The 15,070-nt window shown below is 35.9% G+C and overlaps 1 protein-coding gene and 1 long non-coding RNA gene across 3 annotated transcripts; one reads left to right on the plus strand and one right to left on the minus strand.

The window, feature by feature from the left end:
- Positions 1-3,599: 3,599 nt before the first annotated feature.
- LOC104115472 (uncharacterized) lies at positions 3,600-7,631 on the minus strand. 2 transcript variants are annotated; one of them, XM_009626112.4, is made up of 4 exons: positions 5,819-7,631; positions 5,276-5,548; positions 4,209-4,328; positions 3,600-4,119 (listed from the first exon to the last, which is right to left on the minus strand). In XM_009626112.4, the coding sequence occupies exons 1-4, from the start codon at positions 6,935-6,937 to the stop codon at positions 4,063-4,065; spliced, it is 1,569 nt and encodes a 522-aa protein (XP_009624407.1). In that variant the 5' UTR covers positions 6,938-7,631; the 3' UTR covers positions 3,600-4,062. The 2 variants fall into 2 exon arrangements, with proteins under 2 accessions (XP_009624407.1, XP_070038177.1); XM_070182076.1 differs by lacking the exon at positions 5,276-5,548.
- LOC138896768 (uncharacterized) lies at positions 5,583-6,101 on the plus strand. Its single transcript, XR_011410202.1, has 2 exons — positions 5,583-5,625; positions 5,779-6,101. It is a non-coding gene; the product is annotated as an uncharacterized lncRNA (long non-coding RNA).
- Positions 7,632-15,070: the final 7,439 nt, after the last annotated feature.

Consider the following 15,070-nt stretch of genomic DNA (forward strand, 5'->3'; position numbering starts at 1 on the left):
CATCGGCATGAATCCGGGTTACCGTATCCGAATCGCGTAAAATTTACAGGGCCATAAAAAATGACCTAATGAACAATAGTCATGGCTTCGGCATGTCCGTTCCTTTTCTTCTTCTTTTTTGCATTTTAGGGCCAAAAAATTAGAATTCGGGCAAATTTTCATATTTTCGTGTGCTAGTCTATGCCATCTGCATGAATCCGGGTTACCGAATTCGAATCGCCTAAAATTTTATGGGGCCATAAAAATGACCTGATGAACAATAGTCATGGCTTTAGCATGACCATTCCTCTTGTTTTGTCTTTTTAAGGCAAAAAAAATGGAATTCATGTTCATTTCCAAATTTTCGTGTGTTATAGTCGCACCATTTACATGAATCCAGGCTATCGAGTCCGAATCGCCTAAAAATTTTCTTGGCCATCAACATTGACCTAATGAACAGTAGTCATGGCTTCAGCATGACTGGTCCTCGCTTTTGGTATTTTAGGGCCAAAAAACTAAAATTATGGCCAAATTTCAAATTTTTGTATGCAATAGTCCACGCCATCTGTATGAATCCGGGCTAATGATCCGAATCGTCCAAAATTTTATGGGGCCATCAATATTAACCTAATAAAAAATAGTCATGGTTTCGGCATGACTGTTTCTCGTTTATTAGCATTATAGGGCTAAAAATCTAAAATTCGGACTGATTTCAAAATTTTCGTGTGCAATAGTCCACGCCATCTGCATGAATCCGGGCTATCGAACGAATCACCTTAAATTTTGCGAGGCCATAAAAAAATATCCTAATGAACAATATTCATGGCTTCGGTATGACTGTTCCTCATTTTTTGGCATTTTAGTGCCAAAAGATTGGAATTCGAGCCGATTTCTAAATTTTCGAGTGCTATAATCCACGCCATCTGCATGAATTCGGGCTACCGGATCTGAATCACCTAAAATTTTGTGGGGCCATAAAAAATGACCTATTGAACAATAGTCATGGCTTTAGCATGACCGTTCCTCGTTTTATGGCATTTTAAGGCCAAAAAATGTGAATTTGAGCCGATTTTTAAATTTTCGTGTACTAGTCCACGCCACTGCATGAATCCGGGCTATCGAATCCGAATCATCTAAAATTTTACATGGCCATCTAAAATGACCTAATGAACAATAGACATGTTTCGGCATGACTGTTCCTCTTTTTTTCCATTTTATGGTAAAAAAAGCTGAAATTCTAACCGATTTCTAAATTTTCGTGTGCAGTAGTCCATGCCATCTGCATGAATCTGGGATACCAGATCCGAATCGCCTAAAATTTTGCGGGAACATAAGAAATGACCTAATGAATAATAGTCATGGCTTTGGCATGATCGTTCCTCGACTTTTCGCATTTTAGAGACAAAAAATCAAAATTTAGGCCGATTTCTAAATTTTTGTGTGATATTAGTCCAAGCCATCTGCATGAATCCGGGCTACCGGATCCAAATCGCCTAAAATTTTGTGGGTCCATAAAAAATATCCTAATGAACAATAGTCATGACTTCAGCATTAATGTTCCTCGTTTTTTGGCATTTTAGGGCTAAAAACTAGAATTCAAGGAGATTTCTAAATTTTGGTGTGATATAATCCACGCCATCACCGGATACAAATAGCCTAAAATTTTTCGGGACCATAAAAAATGACCTAATAAACAATAGTCATGGCTTCGGCAGGACCGTTCCTCGTTTTGGACATTTTTGGGCCGGTTTCCAAAATTTTGTGTGCTATATAGTCCACACCATTTGCATGTATCCGGACTACTGGATCCGAATCGCCCAAAATTTTGCGATGCCATAAAAAATGACCTAATGAGCAATAGCCATGGCTTCGGCATGACCATTCCTCGCTTTTTGGCATTTAGGGCCAAAGAGCTATAATTCTGGATGATTTTCAAATTTTATGTGTGCTATTCACACCATCTGCATGAATCTGGACTACCGGATCCGAATTATCTAAAATTTTGTGGGGCCATCAAAAATGACCTAATGAACAATAGTCATACTGTCCTTATTTTGTTTTGGCATTTTAGGGCCAAAAAAGAAATTTGGGCCAATTTTCAAATTTTTGTGTGTTATAATCCACGCTATCTGCATGAATCCGGGCTACCAGATCCGAATCGCCTAAAATTTTGCGGGACCATAAAAAATGACCTAATAAACAATAGGCATTGCTTCGGCATGACCTTTTCTCGTTTTTTGATATTTTAGGGCCAAAAAATTAAAATTCGGGACGATTTTCAAATTTTCGTGTGCTAATTCCAAGAAAAAACCAACTACTCTTAGTAGATATTTGTATAAACGAATTGACCTGATGCATATTTATTTAATCGGAATAAATGCTTGGATATTGTCTTGAACAACAATTGCACTTTTGTTGCACATATGGACCCCAAAGCTTAAATTATTATTTTTTTAAGCAAAACGAATTTGTTTTTCGTTTTTTTATTCCTTCCCTCCAAGAGCTCTCTACCTTGCTTTTGGGGTGATTAGAACTCACAACCGAAAGCTTAAATTGCTTTTAGTTATTGAAATGATTTATATAGTACACAGAGAAATGGATAATCTAAAGAGTGCCTTACCGAGTCTCATAAAGGCACATGCGGATTTGGTGAATATGGATAATCTAATTTGGTTAACAATTTATAAAGATAAGTTTATAATGGTAGATTCATTATAGTTAGTTGGATATGATTCAATTAGAGCTCAACCTGAGAACTAACCTATGCATTACATTAGTGAGCTCCCTGCTTTCCGCAGTTGAGGCAGAGGGTTCAAACCTCATTATTAGTATAGTATCCCTTCCCCCTCCCCTAATGTAATAAAAAAGTTTTTGTTGAAAGGTCAATTTCGTTTAGTTTTGCATTATATAGGAATTGCCCTAAAAAATGGAACATCTCGGTAATCCTTTTGCTGTGAATTAATAGATTAGCAATTTCATTTCAACCCAACAAAAGCATATTTAGGGCAGGTTTACGGCTTTAAGTGAATCAATTACTTTCAATTTTTACTTTCAATTTAAACTATATATACATATGCAGAAAAAGTACATATAATAAAATCAAACGCACGCTAGATCCTAGATACGCTTGATATGCAAGTTAAACGTTAATTAACCAGAATCACCACATAAAAATTCCAAGGTTAATTTATTTGTCTGAGTGTTCCAAAGTGTGTAACTTTAAAGGTCTACACAAGAAAATCACAGGTGAGAGTGTTCAATTAAGTTAAGGGAAATGTGTGAACACCCCCCCCCCCCCAAAAGAAAAAATAAAGAATCGGTACAAAAGATGGTTACCTTCCTGACTATGATTAGTTAACTAAGACATTCGTTAAGTGTAAAGATTTCATTGAATATTCATAAACCTGTGTGTTTAAGAATTGGAATACTCAAACATTTAGCAAATTAAGATGGACGGAGTAATAACCTTGCAATCAGGTGCACAATTAAAACATTCCTGCACCATATACAAATCATCATCTAATACACCGAGTAGGAAACATAGTTGGGATAATTAAAAGCAGAATTGAGCTCTTCGAAGTCTGAAATCGGGGCATAAGTCCTATGTTTGCACCAATAGATGTTCTGAAGCAATCAACTTCTGATTCCAAAACTGAAAATGTGAAAAATATTCCACAGATTACAGATAGTAGCATAGCTCCATGGCCCAACATTGATATAACCTCAAGCCTAAAGAAGTTGGTATTTCCCAACTCTGTTATGTAAAAGGTGCGTTTAAGCCGCTATAATTTGACCAGCTTTTAAGCCAAACCAAACACCTTCACATGCATCTTTAGCAAACAGGTTTACATACTTCTATGGGAAAATAATCTGCTGCATTGATCTTCTCGTGTAAGACATTCATCTCTACAATGTATACACACAACTTTAGCAAAACCAGTAGTCTCAACAGACACGTGACATTTACAGAAAAGGTTAGCAACAATTGGACTAAATTCTACACATATCACAGTTGTACAGTCTCATTCTACACATATCATAGTTGTGAATGCTCTTGTCGATGTGACTCTTGGAAATATTGGTTCAGATAGAAACATTAGCACGATAAAAGTGCAGCAACTTGAATGGTGAAACGTATTCCTGCGAAACAGAAAAAAGAAAAGCATATTAAGACCCCTAATGACAGTCTCTTCCTAGTGTATAGACACATCAAGGTCTGATAGTGCAACCTGGGAAAGATCATCATGCTCATGGGGCAAATGGAAGCCTGTTGAGCAGTTGTGCAACACCTCAGGATTCTTCATCCATGCTTTACGTGCATCACTGAGTTTAATTTTGTACCTGAACATCTGAAAATCAAAGTTGATAATGTTAGTGTCGTTAGCGATTGGAATTAGAAGAGAAGGTGACTTTTATTTTAAAAGGTGACAGTTGGAAGTGTGTCAAAAAGTTGTCTGCTTTAAAAGACATCTTTTAGCAGATTCCTAAAAGTGTTATAAATACCTGATTTCTTCCCAAAAGATTCTACAACAACAGTAAAATTCTTCTCTCTTCTCAAAACTCAAACTTGTTCCTGGGGAAATTCAAGTTATTGCTGAACTTGGATTCCGATTTTGTTTTTGTAAATCCTAGAGGAATTCTGCCACAAACGCATGCAACAACATAGTGGAGGCTTACGTTACTTAAGGATAGAGATTACTCTATTAAAGCCATCGAATTTATTGGTTCCTACAAGTCTATTTTAACCAACAGAAGAAATAAGCTATCAAGTAATAACTTCAGCCAAATCCAATCATAGTCAAAGCGCTGCACCCAAATGAGTATATTATGCAACATGCACCATTTGATGGTGCAAGTCTAAATGACCCTTCCCACCACATTTGCTGGTTTGATGAGCCAGCACGGGACACTCATATATGGGCATTCTGAGATATTATTAGAGATCACTAGTCTATCCGAGGATTACTACCCAGAGACAAACCTAACTTTTTCCAAACTGCATTATGCATACAGAAACAGGGAGTACACTTTGTTCGTAAGTCAGAAGAAATAGGACACGAAAGAAACAGATAATACAAATGAATTAAATAGCATTAGCGTGGTGACCAACAGCGATCCTAGCAGATGAAAAGAACCACATTGATTCTTGTTTCCTTTACCTTTTTCTTCTTTTTTTACGCGTGTGTGTTTGTTTTGGGGTGGGAGGGTGGGGTTGGGGGTGGGAGGGGGTTCCAGAGAGGGAAGTTGAAGTATAAGTGGAATGAGAGCAATCGCAAATTGCAGGTTGGTGGCAAACCTCAGAAAGCGGGACAGTAGGCTTCTCCAGGTCATCTCCCTTAATGCTTATACCAGTGCCCTGGCATTCTGGACAGAACACCGAGTATATATGTCTCCTCACTGCTTTTATTTCATCTTTCTTCCCTTTTGCACTGTGTTTGGCTCCAGTCTTCCTCTTAGATCTTCGTTTTGCTTTGGTTTCCACTTTTGGTTCAACAGGTTTGCCATAAGTTTCCAATTCACATAAAAGTATCCAGTGAATCAGGCAGGATACATGAAACACATGAAACGCCTGTGTTGACACATAAATAGTAAGGTTCCAAAAGTGGAGAACCAAGTCTAGAGCACAATGCATGAGTACATAAACAAGTATCAGGGTAAAACATCAAAACACCAGAATGCATAAGTACATAAACAAACATCAGATGGAAAAACAACAAAACACCACAATGCATTAGGTTATAAACAAATATCAGATGGAAAAACAACAAAACACCACAACGCATGAGTACATAAAAACAGATATCAGATGGAATAAACAACAAAACAGAGCAGCGTTTACCCCTGTCAAATTTCTACTGCTGCAAACAAGTCTTCCAGATTTCCTGTTTAGTAGAGCTGCCACGTCTTTACCAGGAAGCATTTTCTGTTGGCAGATATCACACATTCTCTCAGAAGCTACTCGCTGCTGTTTCCTCAACTCTCTCCTCATAGTTTTGCTGGATATAATTCTTGAACCCACTAGTTGATCATCACGTGTTCCCAACATCAGTCTCATATTTGAGCTATTTGTTGATTGAGATTCTTCCCCAGAAGAATCACACTGATTACTCAAAGACTCACTGATATCCTCGGGGTCCGAAAATGACTTCCTCCTCTTGTTTCCAGCACCAACGGTTATGGTTTCCTCAGATTCCGAATAAGGACTGGAGGGGAGCAAAAATCTGTCATCAAGTAACGCCTTCCTGCCCAAATTATAGTTATAAGGAAATGTAACAACCGCAAAGTCATGATCTGGCACCACAGAGACATCGATATCATCAGAATCATTCTTTCCCAACCATTCGCACCATATTTTACGAATGCTTTTAGAGTCAATGTCATGTACAGTAAGACGCACAGCAATTTGTCCAATACCAATAAGATTCACCTCTAGATCAGATAATTCATCTTTACACAACACACCCGGAATAACCAAGTTATCACTCTGTCCATCACCTGTCAACTCACAGTACTCATCCTGGAGAACACCTACATCCACATTAGGTCTCAAATTTCCACCATACTCAACAATAGCAAGGCTACTTTCATCTACAAGACACGTTTCAACCAGCCTGCTTTGACCAACATCTGCGATAGGCAAGTGCTGCTTATCATACTCCAAATCCTTAAAGAAAAGCACACCATCATTGAACGGCCATGGATTCGGCTTCAACAATGTGGCTTTAGCAGCTGCGACCATTTCAGTATGAAGACTACCTCTCAAATGATTAAACAGAACAGAATCACTATAACACGGCGAATGACATAGCGTGCAGAAAAAGACTAATCTCTTCCCGTCTTCTCTAAGCTCAATATAAGTATGTCCTTGAGACCTCACATTATTCAAAGTTCTCCTCACCAATTGCTCTTTCAAGTTACAACCACTCGTCTTAGGGAAACCTAGTTGCCTACCCGCCATCACATTCAAATATCACATAAACCAAACAAACGGCTAAATTTTCCGAACTTTCACATGAAATACAACGATAGAAACACAAATTTTCTCGAATTTGACAGAATTATCAAGCAGGAAATTCAAAATTCGGTAATTCCGAACCAAAAATGCCACAATGTTCCGAACTTAGCAACTTCGCGAGCACGAAATTCACAATACCGTGGTAAAATTCCACATCAATTCTTCAAAATTCAGCTTCAGGAAGTAAAAACAAGCCAAGTAAAAAGTAAATTTGACCAAACCTAACAGAAGATTTAACAAACCCTAAATTTACAACTTCGAGGCGTGCACGGTATTATAGGTATCTTCGTAAATTGCCGAACAATTCGATTTTTAGCAGCGGCGGATCTTCCAGAAGAAACCTCAAAAAGCGACGAAAGCGAACACGAATCCTCCATTATCATTTGCATCTCCATTAAAATACTTCGTAACAGAAAATTAAACGAAAACTTAAAATAAACGAAGAACCAACAGGATAAAGGCTAATAACTAGAAATCAAAATTCAAGAAGAAGAAACAGAGATTGCATAGGTGAATATACAGACCAGTACAGTAAATTTATGTATGTATAGGTAGAGAGAGAAAATTGGAAGGAGGGAAGGTTAGAGAGAGAAAGATAGAGGAGGGAATTGAACGTTGAAACAGACTGTTTTAACTAAATTTGGTGTATATCTGTATTTATTATCTTAATAAAAAGGAAACTAAGAACAGCAATAATGAAGGGGTTTTAATCGTATACATTTCTGGTGTCTATCTAAAGTGTGCTGTAGTAGTTAGAGTCGTTGATGATGAAAATGATTTGTGATGGGAATGGTGGACGGTCAGGATTGTAAGTGGTAGATTAAGATTAAATTGTAATGTGTAGCTGATTTTTGTTGCGGAAGGAAGATTCTTGGGATAAGCCGATAACATGGGAAATAATTTCCAAAGCTTTCTTCCCTTTTTCTTTTTCTTTTTCTATTTTTTTAAAAAATATTTCTTTTGTCGTGAAGCGTGTGAAACTAATTAACAATTTCACACGTAATCTAATTGCCAACTGGCTGAATCTCGTGTTAGTTTCAAACTATGAACGGGACGTACATGGATCGGGTTGGTTCGGATTTTATCAAAATTAAACAAAACCAATTATATCGGTTTGAATTGGTTCGGTTTTATCGGATTTCTCGAGTTTTTTTATTACATAAATATTATTTCAATCTTGTATTATTAAAGTTATAGATAAAATTTTGATAATTGAATATATGTTTATTAAATTTTTTTAAAAAAATAACAAACATATGATCTATTAAAGTGATCTTATAGGAGAATTATTTTTAGTAACACATAATAGTTTATTTTCTTAGTCGTCTACCAATAATTTTTGGTTGATATATATGCTTTCAAGGTTAACCAAATTTAATAATTAAACGTAAAAACTAATATGATAGCTAAATAATGATATGTTCTATGTAATTTTAGATTATCAAAATTTCACTTCAAATTCGAAAAATATATAATAAATCTTGACATATGAATATGAAAGAACAAACAGATGATTGGCTTCAATAACACATAATAAGAAAGTGATACAATCTATTATATAAAGTAAATAAAAATAAATGCACTTTATAGTTCTATTAAATATTATATCCCATGAGAGGATCTCAAATATTTCTAGACATCTTTTAAATAAAACTATATATAAAGTCTTAACGTTATATATAAAAAATTATATATTTATATGTTGGTTTGGTTCGGATTTTTTTACTCAATACCAAACCAAATCAAATCAAACCTTGTCGGGTTTTTTAATCGGTTTGGTTTGACTTTTCGGTTTGGTGCGATTTTTCGGTTCGGTTTGTACACCCATACTCTTGAGTATAAGAGTAAAATCCAATTTACCCCTTAACCTTTGAGGGTTGGGAAATAATATTCCCCACACATTTTGAATGAGAAAGGGATCCTCCTTGTACAATAGCTTTTCGGTAAAATATTTTTTTTTTATAATTTTTTTTGAATAGATAATTTTTAGAATTACCAAGTTCTTTCACTATAGTCAAAAGTTCGAGATATGATAAATAATTAGGATCTATATAATTTATGGAGTTCCCCTTTAACCTTCTTCCTGCATAGTTTAAGATATGATGTAATGCAAAAGTGCCTCCATAATAAATTTTCAAATGTGACATTATCAACTAGTATAATTTATGCTCAATAAAGATATTTTCAAAATATGAAAAGTTTAATAGTAACTGTTTTAGTATAATAATTTTAATATACAAAAGAAATACATAAATATATTAATACTCAGAGCAACAGGTCTTTCATCTATTATAGTATATGTTAGAGAATTGACTATTTCAGTGTATTTGTTTTTTCCTTCACATTGAAATGCTAAAGCATCTATGGTGAATGTGCGCTCAACATTTTTCTTGAATTTTGTATGCAAGATGTTTTTCTTTATTGCAAAAGTTTTAAGAATGGCTATAATATTACCCCAGTATAATAGAAAAATATCTTAAATTATACAAGCAAGAAAGACAAAATTCAAGTATTGGTTTGGAATTTGGATGAGAAATATTATACTTCTCCTTTGAAAGGATAGAGAGAGAAATAATTTTTATTTTAAAAAAGAAACTCTTACCAGAAAAATATTCCATAAGGGGTTCCCTTTCCCATTCAATATGTGAGGATGGTTTTGTTTCCCAATCATTAAAGGTTAAGGGAGTAAAGTAAATTTTACTCAAGTATAGTGATCGGATCGGTGTAAACAAAAAAAGCAAAATATAAAATTAGCCCATAGGTCGAAATTAGCTCTACTCGCTAGCAAAAAGTATTCTCTAATGACCTAACCGTTTATTTTAATTTTTTAGAACCCCGTTTCCTAAAATAAAACTTTTTGTATGTGCTTTTACTGATTTATGACTTGCGGAGATGGTTGGTTCGGGATTTGGAAGTGTTTGGGTTGAAATCGGAACACTTGGTTCCTTAAGTTGGCTTTAAGAGGCCAAGTTTGACTTCGGTCAATATTTTTGAGAAAACGATCCCTGAATAGAATTTTGACGATTCTAACAGCTCCATATGGTAATTTTGGACTTAGGAGCGTGTTCGGAATTTTATTTGGAAGTCCGTAGTTAAATTAGGCTTGAAATGGCTAAAATAGAAATTTAAGTTTGAAAGTTTGACCGGGGAGTTGACTTTTCGATATCGGGATCGGAATCCAGTTTCGAAAATTTACATAGCTCTATTATATCATTTATGACTTGTGTGCAAAATTTGAGGTCAATCGGACTTGAATTGATAGGTTTCGGTACATAATATAGAAGTTGGAAATATTAAGTTTCATTAAACTTGAATTGGGGATGATTCGTGGTTTTAGCATTTTTTTGGTGTGATTTGAGGGTTCGACTAAGTTCGTATGATATTTTGGGACTTGTTGGTATAATTGGTCGAGGTCCCGAGTGGCTCGGGTGAGTTTCGGACAACTAACGGATCACTTTTGGCCTTTGGAACACTGCTGATAACTGCTGGTATTTTCTTCTGATTTCCTTATACGTGATCGCGTAGAGGAATTTAGGCAGAGGTGGATTTGTTCTACGCGATCGCGTGAATGTGGTTGCGATCGCGTAGGGTTAATTTGGGCAGCTGGGAATTTGCTCACTGCGATCGCGTGGACACGTCCGCGATCGCGTGTCATTGTTTGCGATCGCGTAGGGGAAATTTGAGAGGAAGCTAGGCCACGCGTTTTGCTACGCGATCGCGTGAAGAGGGATACGATCACGTAGAGTCGGAACCTGGTGCATCGCGATCGCGTGGAACTTGATGCGATCGCGTGTCATTATTTGCGATCGCGTAGGAGAAATTTGAGAGGAAGCTAGGCCACGCGTTGTGCTACGCGATCGCGTGAAGAGGGATGTGATAGCTTAGAGTCAGAACCTGGTGCATCGCGATCACGTGAAACTTGATGCGATCTTGTAGGATTAATGTTTGGGCAGAAAAATTTTGTGCTAAGCGATCGCGTGAGGAAGTTCGCGATCGCGTAGAAGAAATCACTGGGCAGAGAGTTGAAGTTCTAAAAATGGGACATTTTTAACGATTTGGAGCTCGGATTTCGGCGATTTTTGGAAGATTTTCAGAGAAAACAACGGGATAAGTATTCTTAACTCAATATTGATTAAATTACCCGAATCCATCACTATTTTTATCATTTAATTGGTGAATTGAGTTGGAAAAGTTTGAAAACCCTCTTGGATAGATTTGAGGATTTGAGGGCCGAATTGTTATCGGAATTTAGCGATTTGGGTATGGGTAGACTCGTGGTTGAGCGCGCGTTCATATTTCGTAACTTTCGCCGGATTCCGAGACGTGGGCCCCACAGATAAATTTTTAATTAATTTCGGAATTTTTATTGAAAATGTAGTATTTTCTTATAGAATTGATTCCAATAATTTTTAGTGATTGTATCGAATTATTTTGGCTAGATTCGAGCCAGACAGAGTTGGATAATCGTGAAAAAGGCCTTCTAGTAGATTAAATTGGAGCAAGACGAGGTAAGTCTCTTGTCTAATCTTGTGAGAGAGAAATTTCCTCATAGGTGATTAAAAATTAAATAATTGTTGCTAATTATGGGGGCTACGTACGCACAAGGTGGCGAGAGTCCATGCGTAGCTACTATTAATGCTAAAGTCCGGGTAGATTTGGACTCGAAGCATGAATTACTTGTGTAAATTGTATTTTTTATTTAATTAATATTATTTGGTATATATATATATATATATATATATATATATATATATATATATATATATATATATATATATATATATATATATATATATATATATATTGTGAATTGTTAGATAAAAATATTAAAGGATGAAAATCTCATATACTTGATTTTATATATATATATATATATATATATATATATATATATATATATATATATATATTGTGAATTGTTAGATAAAAATATTAAAGGATGAAAATCTCATATACTTGATTTTCTGTTTAAGTTAATTAATTGTTAAGAGAAATTGTTCTTCCTCCTGAATTTATCTTATAATAAATATACTCTCATTCCGGAGGTACATAAGAAAATGTCCTCCTTTCTTGTGGAGCGGGCCGAACGCCTCTGCAGGATAGATGCATCTATGGATCGTGCCGCACGTCCCTCGGCAGTGTACACGACACTCTGGATCGGACCGTACGTCCTCGACAGAAATCGTGCTTAATAATAATAATCACACGATACCTTAATAACTTATTTGAGCTTGCGAAGCTAATTGATAAATTGGAGAATCCTTGGAATTTAATGAATTATTATGCCTGCTTGTTAAGGAATTAATTGTTATTCCTGTAAATGAGATTAATTGATAAATTGGAAATTATTTGAATTGAAGTAATTTAATTAATATATTGAGAATTGTTGCATTTGAAGGAATTTGATTATTTCTGCTGGTTAAATAAATTATTATAAATTCTGTGAATCATGTTAATTTAGATATTCTAATTGTATTTCAATTATTTTTATTGACCCATAGTGAGTGTCAAAGTCGGTCATCTCGTCTCTACCACTTCGAGATTAGGCTTGATACTTACTGGTACATGTTGCTTACGTATTCATACTACACTTGCTGCACTTTTTGTGCACGACCTGAGGCAAGTACTAGTGGGGGACCTATCGTCTTACACTCACGTTATCCAGGGGCATAGTGGTGAGATGCCTTTCTGAGCCGTTCTGCAGCTACTAGTGTCTCTCCTTGTACTTTTCATTTTGTCTATTTTTATTTCAGATAGTATTAGAAGTTTTGTATAATCTACTAGATGCTCATACACTTGTGACACCAGATCTTGGCACACACATTGGTAGAATTTGGTATTTATATTTTTTTTGGATTTAAATTTAATCGATATATGTTTAATTTATTAGTTGACTTGCCTAGCTATAGTGTTGGGCGCCATCACGACCTATAGGTGGAACTGGGTCGTGACATATTCATTATATATATATATATATATATATATATATATATATATATATATATATATATATATATATATAAATTTCGTCGGCTATTAATCTTTTAAGCGGTTAAATATACATTTCTCAAAGAAAAAGTATAATGTTAGGAAATTGCACATATCACGACCCAAAATCTATTAAAGGTCGTGATGGCGCCGGACACCGCTGTCAGGCAAGACAAAGATAAATACTTAATTTGGTTCTCATTCTAATATTTTTGAAATCATATTTCCTTCAATTAAATAGTAATAGATGGAATTTACAGAGGACATAATAATATTTTTAACAATTTCAATACAGGACAACCCATAATCACCCCAAAACCCGGTGTCACAAGTGCATGAGCATCAACTAGGAATGTAAAATAAAATACAACATCTATCCGGAATATAAATTTGGATAGGAGAAATATAAATACTCTGAAGAACATTCTGCTGGCTGCGGATCATAGTATAGAATGCAGCTCACCTAAGTCCCTGCAATAACCGCGCCTCTGCGCCCACAAGGCCACTAGATATATATGTACCTGCACAAAATGTGCAGCAAGTATAGTATGAGTACATAAATCAATGTGTACCCAGTAAGTATCCAGTCTAACCTCGAAGAAGTAGTGACGAGAGGTCGATTCCGACACTCACTATGGGCTAAAAATAAAATGGCAACCTTATATTTAAGCATGGAATACATAACATAGCTGAAAATTCAATAACCAGAAATAATCAACAATTCTTTTTACTAGTAGAACTTCCCAAATTAATTTTCATCATTTAACAATTTATATCTCAAGCCAATGAAGCAGCGTCAATTATTATTAGTTCCAAAGAGATATCATGCGCAAGTCATGCCGAGGTCGTACGACCCGATCCAATATATAAATATAAACGGTGCACTGCCGAGGGTCGAACGACACGAACCAACATATAAATATAAACCGTGCACTGCCGAGGGTCGAACGACATGGACCATAGATGCATCTATTAACCTGCCGAGGAGAACGGCCCGCTCCCATAAGAGTAGTGAAAATTTATCCCGCTTGCGGAATATATTTGTGACGCGGTTGCACATAGATTTCTTAAGTTATTATAATATTCTTAAATTCTTTTTCAAAAATACGAAATTCAATGAAAACTCTCAAGTCTCGAAATCCTCAATTTCAACTCTTTTTAAGGCATTTAATAAGCATACTCGATCTCAATTCTTTTCAAGGCAAAATAATAACGTAATCAAATAACGGTATCAACAAGGCATGGTGTAAACCTAAAACTACCCGGACATAGGCATAACTAGTAGCTACGTACGGAATCTCGTCACATCGTGCGTACGTAGTCCCCACAAATGGAAGCACATATTAATTCAATTCACCTATGGGGTTAATTCCCTCTTACAAGGTTAGAAAAGAGACTTACCTCACTCCGAAATTCCATAACCGACTCCCAAGCCATTCCAACAACTCAAATCGATGCCCAACGCTCCAAAATTAGTCAATAAATGTGCAAACTCATAAATATATACTCTAGTACTCATTATAATTCAATTTACAACAATTTTCAACTCCGTTCGAAAAGTCAATAAAAATCACCCTTGGGCCCACGTGCCCGGATTCCAAAAATTTTCGAAGATAAATATTACCCATAACGTCACGAACTCAAATATATAATTTATTCTCAATTTCATGTCAAAATTCGTGGTTAAAATCTAAAAATACCAATTTCTAGTTTTTTCTTCAAAATTCCAAATTTCTACAAATTTTCATATCTAAATCCATATATAAACCTTGTATTTAACTCACAACTAGTAGAAGTCACTTACCCCATAATAGCTGATGAAGGTGGCACTCCAAAATCGCTCCCATGGCTGGCTCCAACGAGAGAAAAGAGGTGAAATGAGCCAAAACCCTATTTGGCTAACTTATGTATTCTGCCCAAGCGTCTTCCGCACCTGCGCTCACTGGACCGCTTCTGTGGTTCCACAGGTGCGGCCCAATGTTCCGCTTCTGCGTAAGTCCCTCAGCTGCCCAGCCCGCTTCTGCGCTAAACTCCCCGCAGGTGCGCATCCGCTTCTGCGGCAAATCGTCTGCACCTGCGGACACAATC

Source organism: Nicotiana tomentosiformis, chromosome 8 (assembly GCF_000390325.3).
Source record: "Nicotiana tomentosiformis chromosome 8, ASM39032v3, whole genome shotgun sequence".
Classification (NCBI taxonomy): domain Eukaryota; kingdom Viridiplantae; phylum Streptophyta; class Magnoliopsida; order Solanales; family Solanaceae; genus Nicotiana; species Nicotiana tomentosiformis.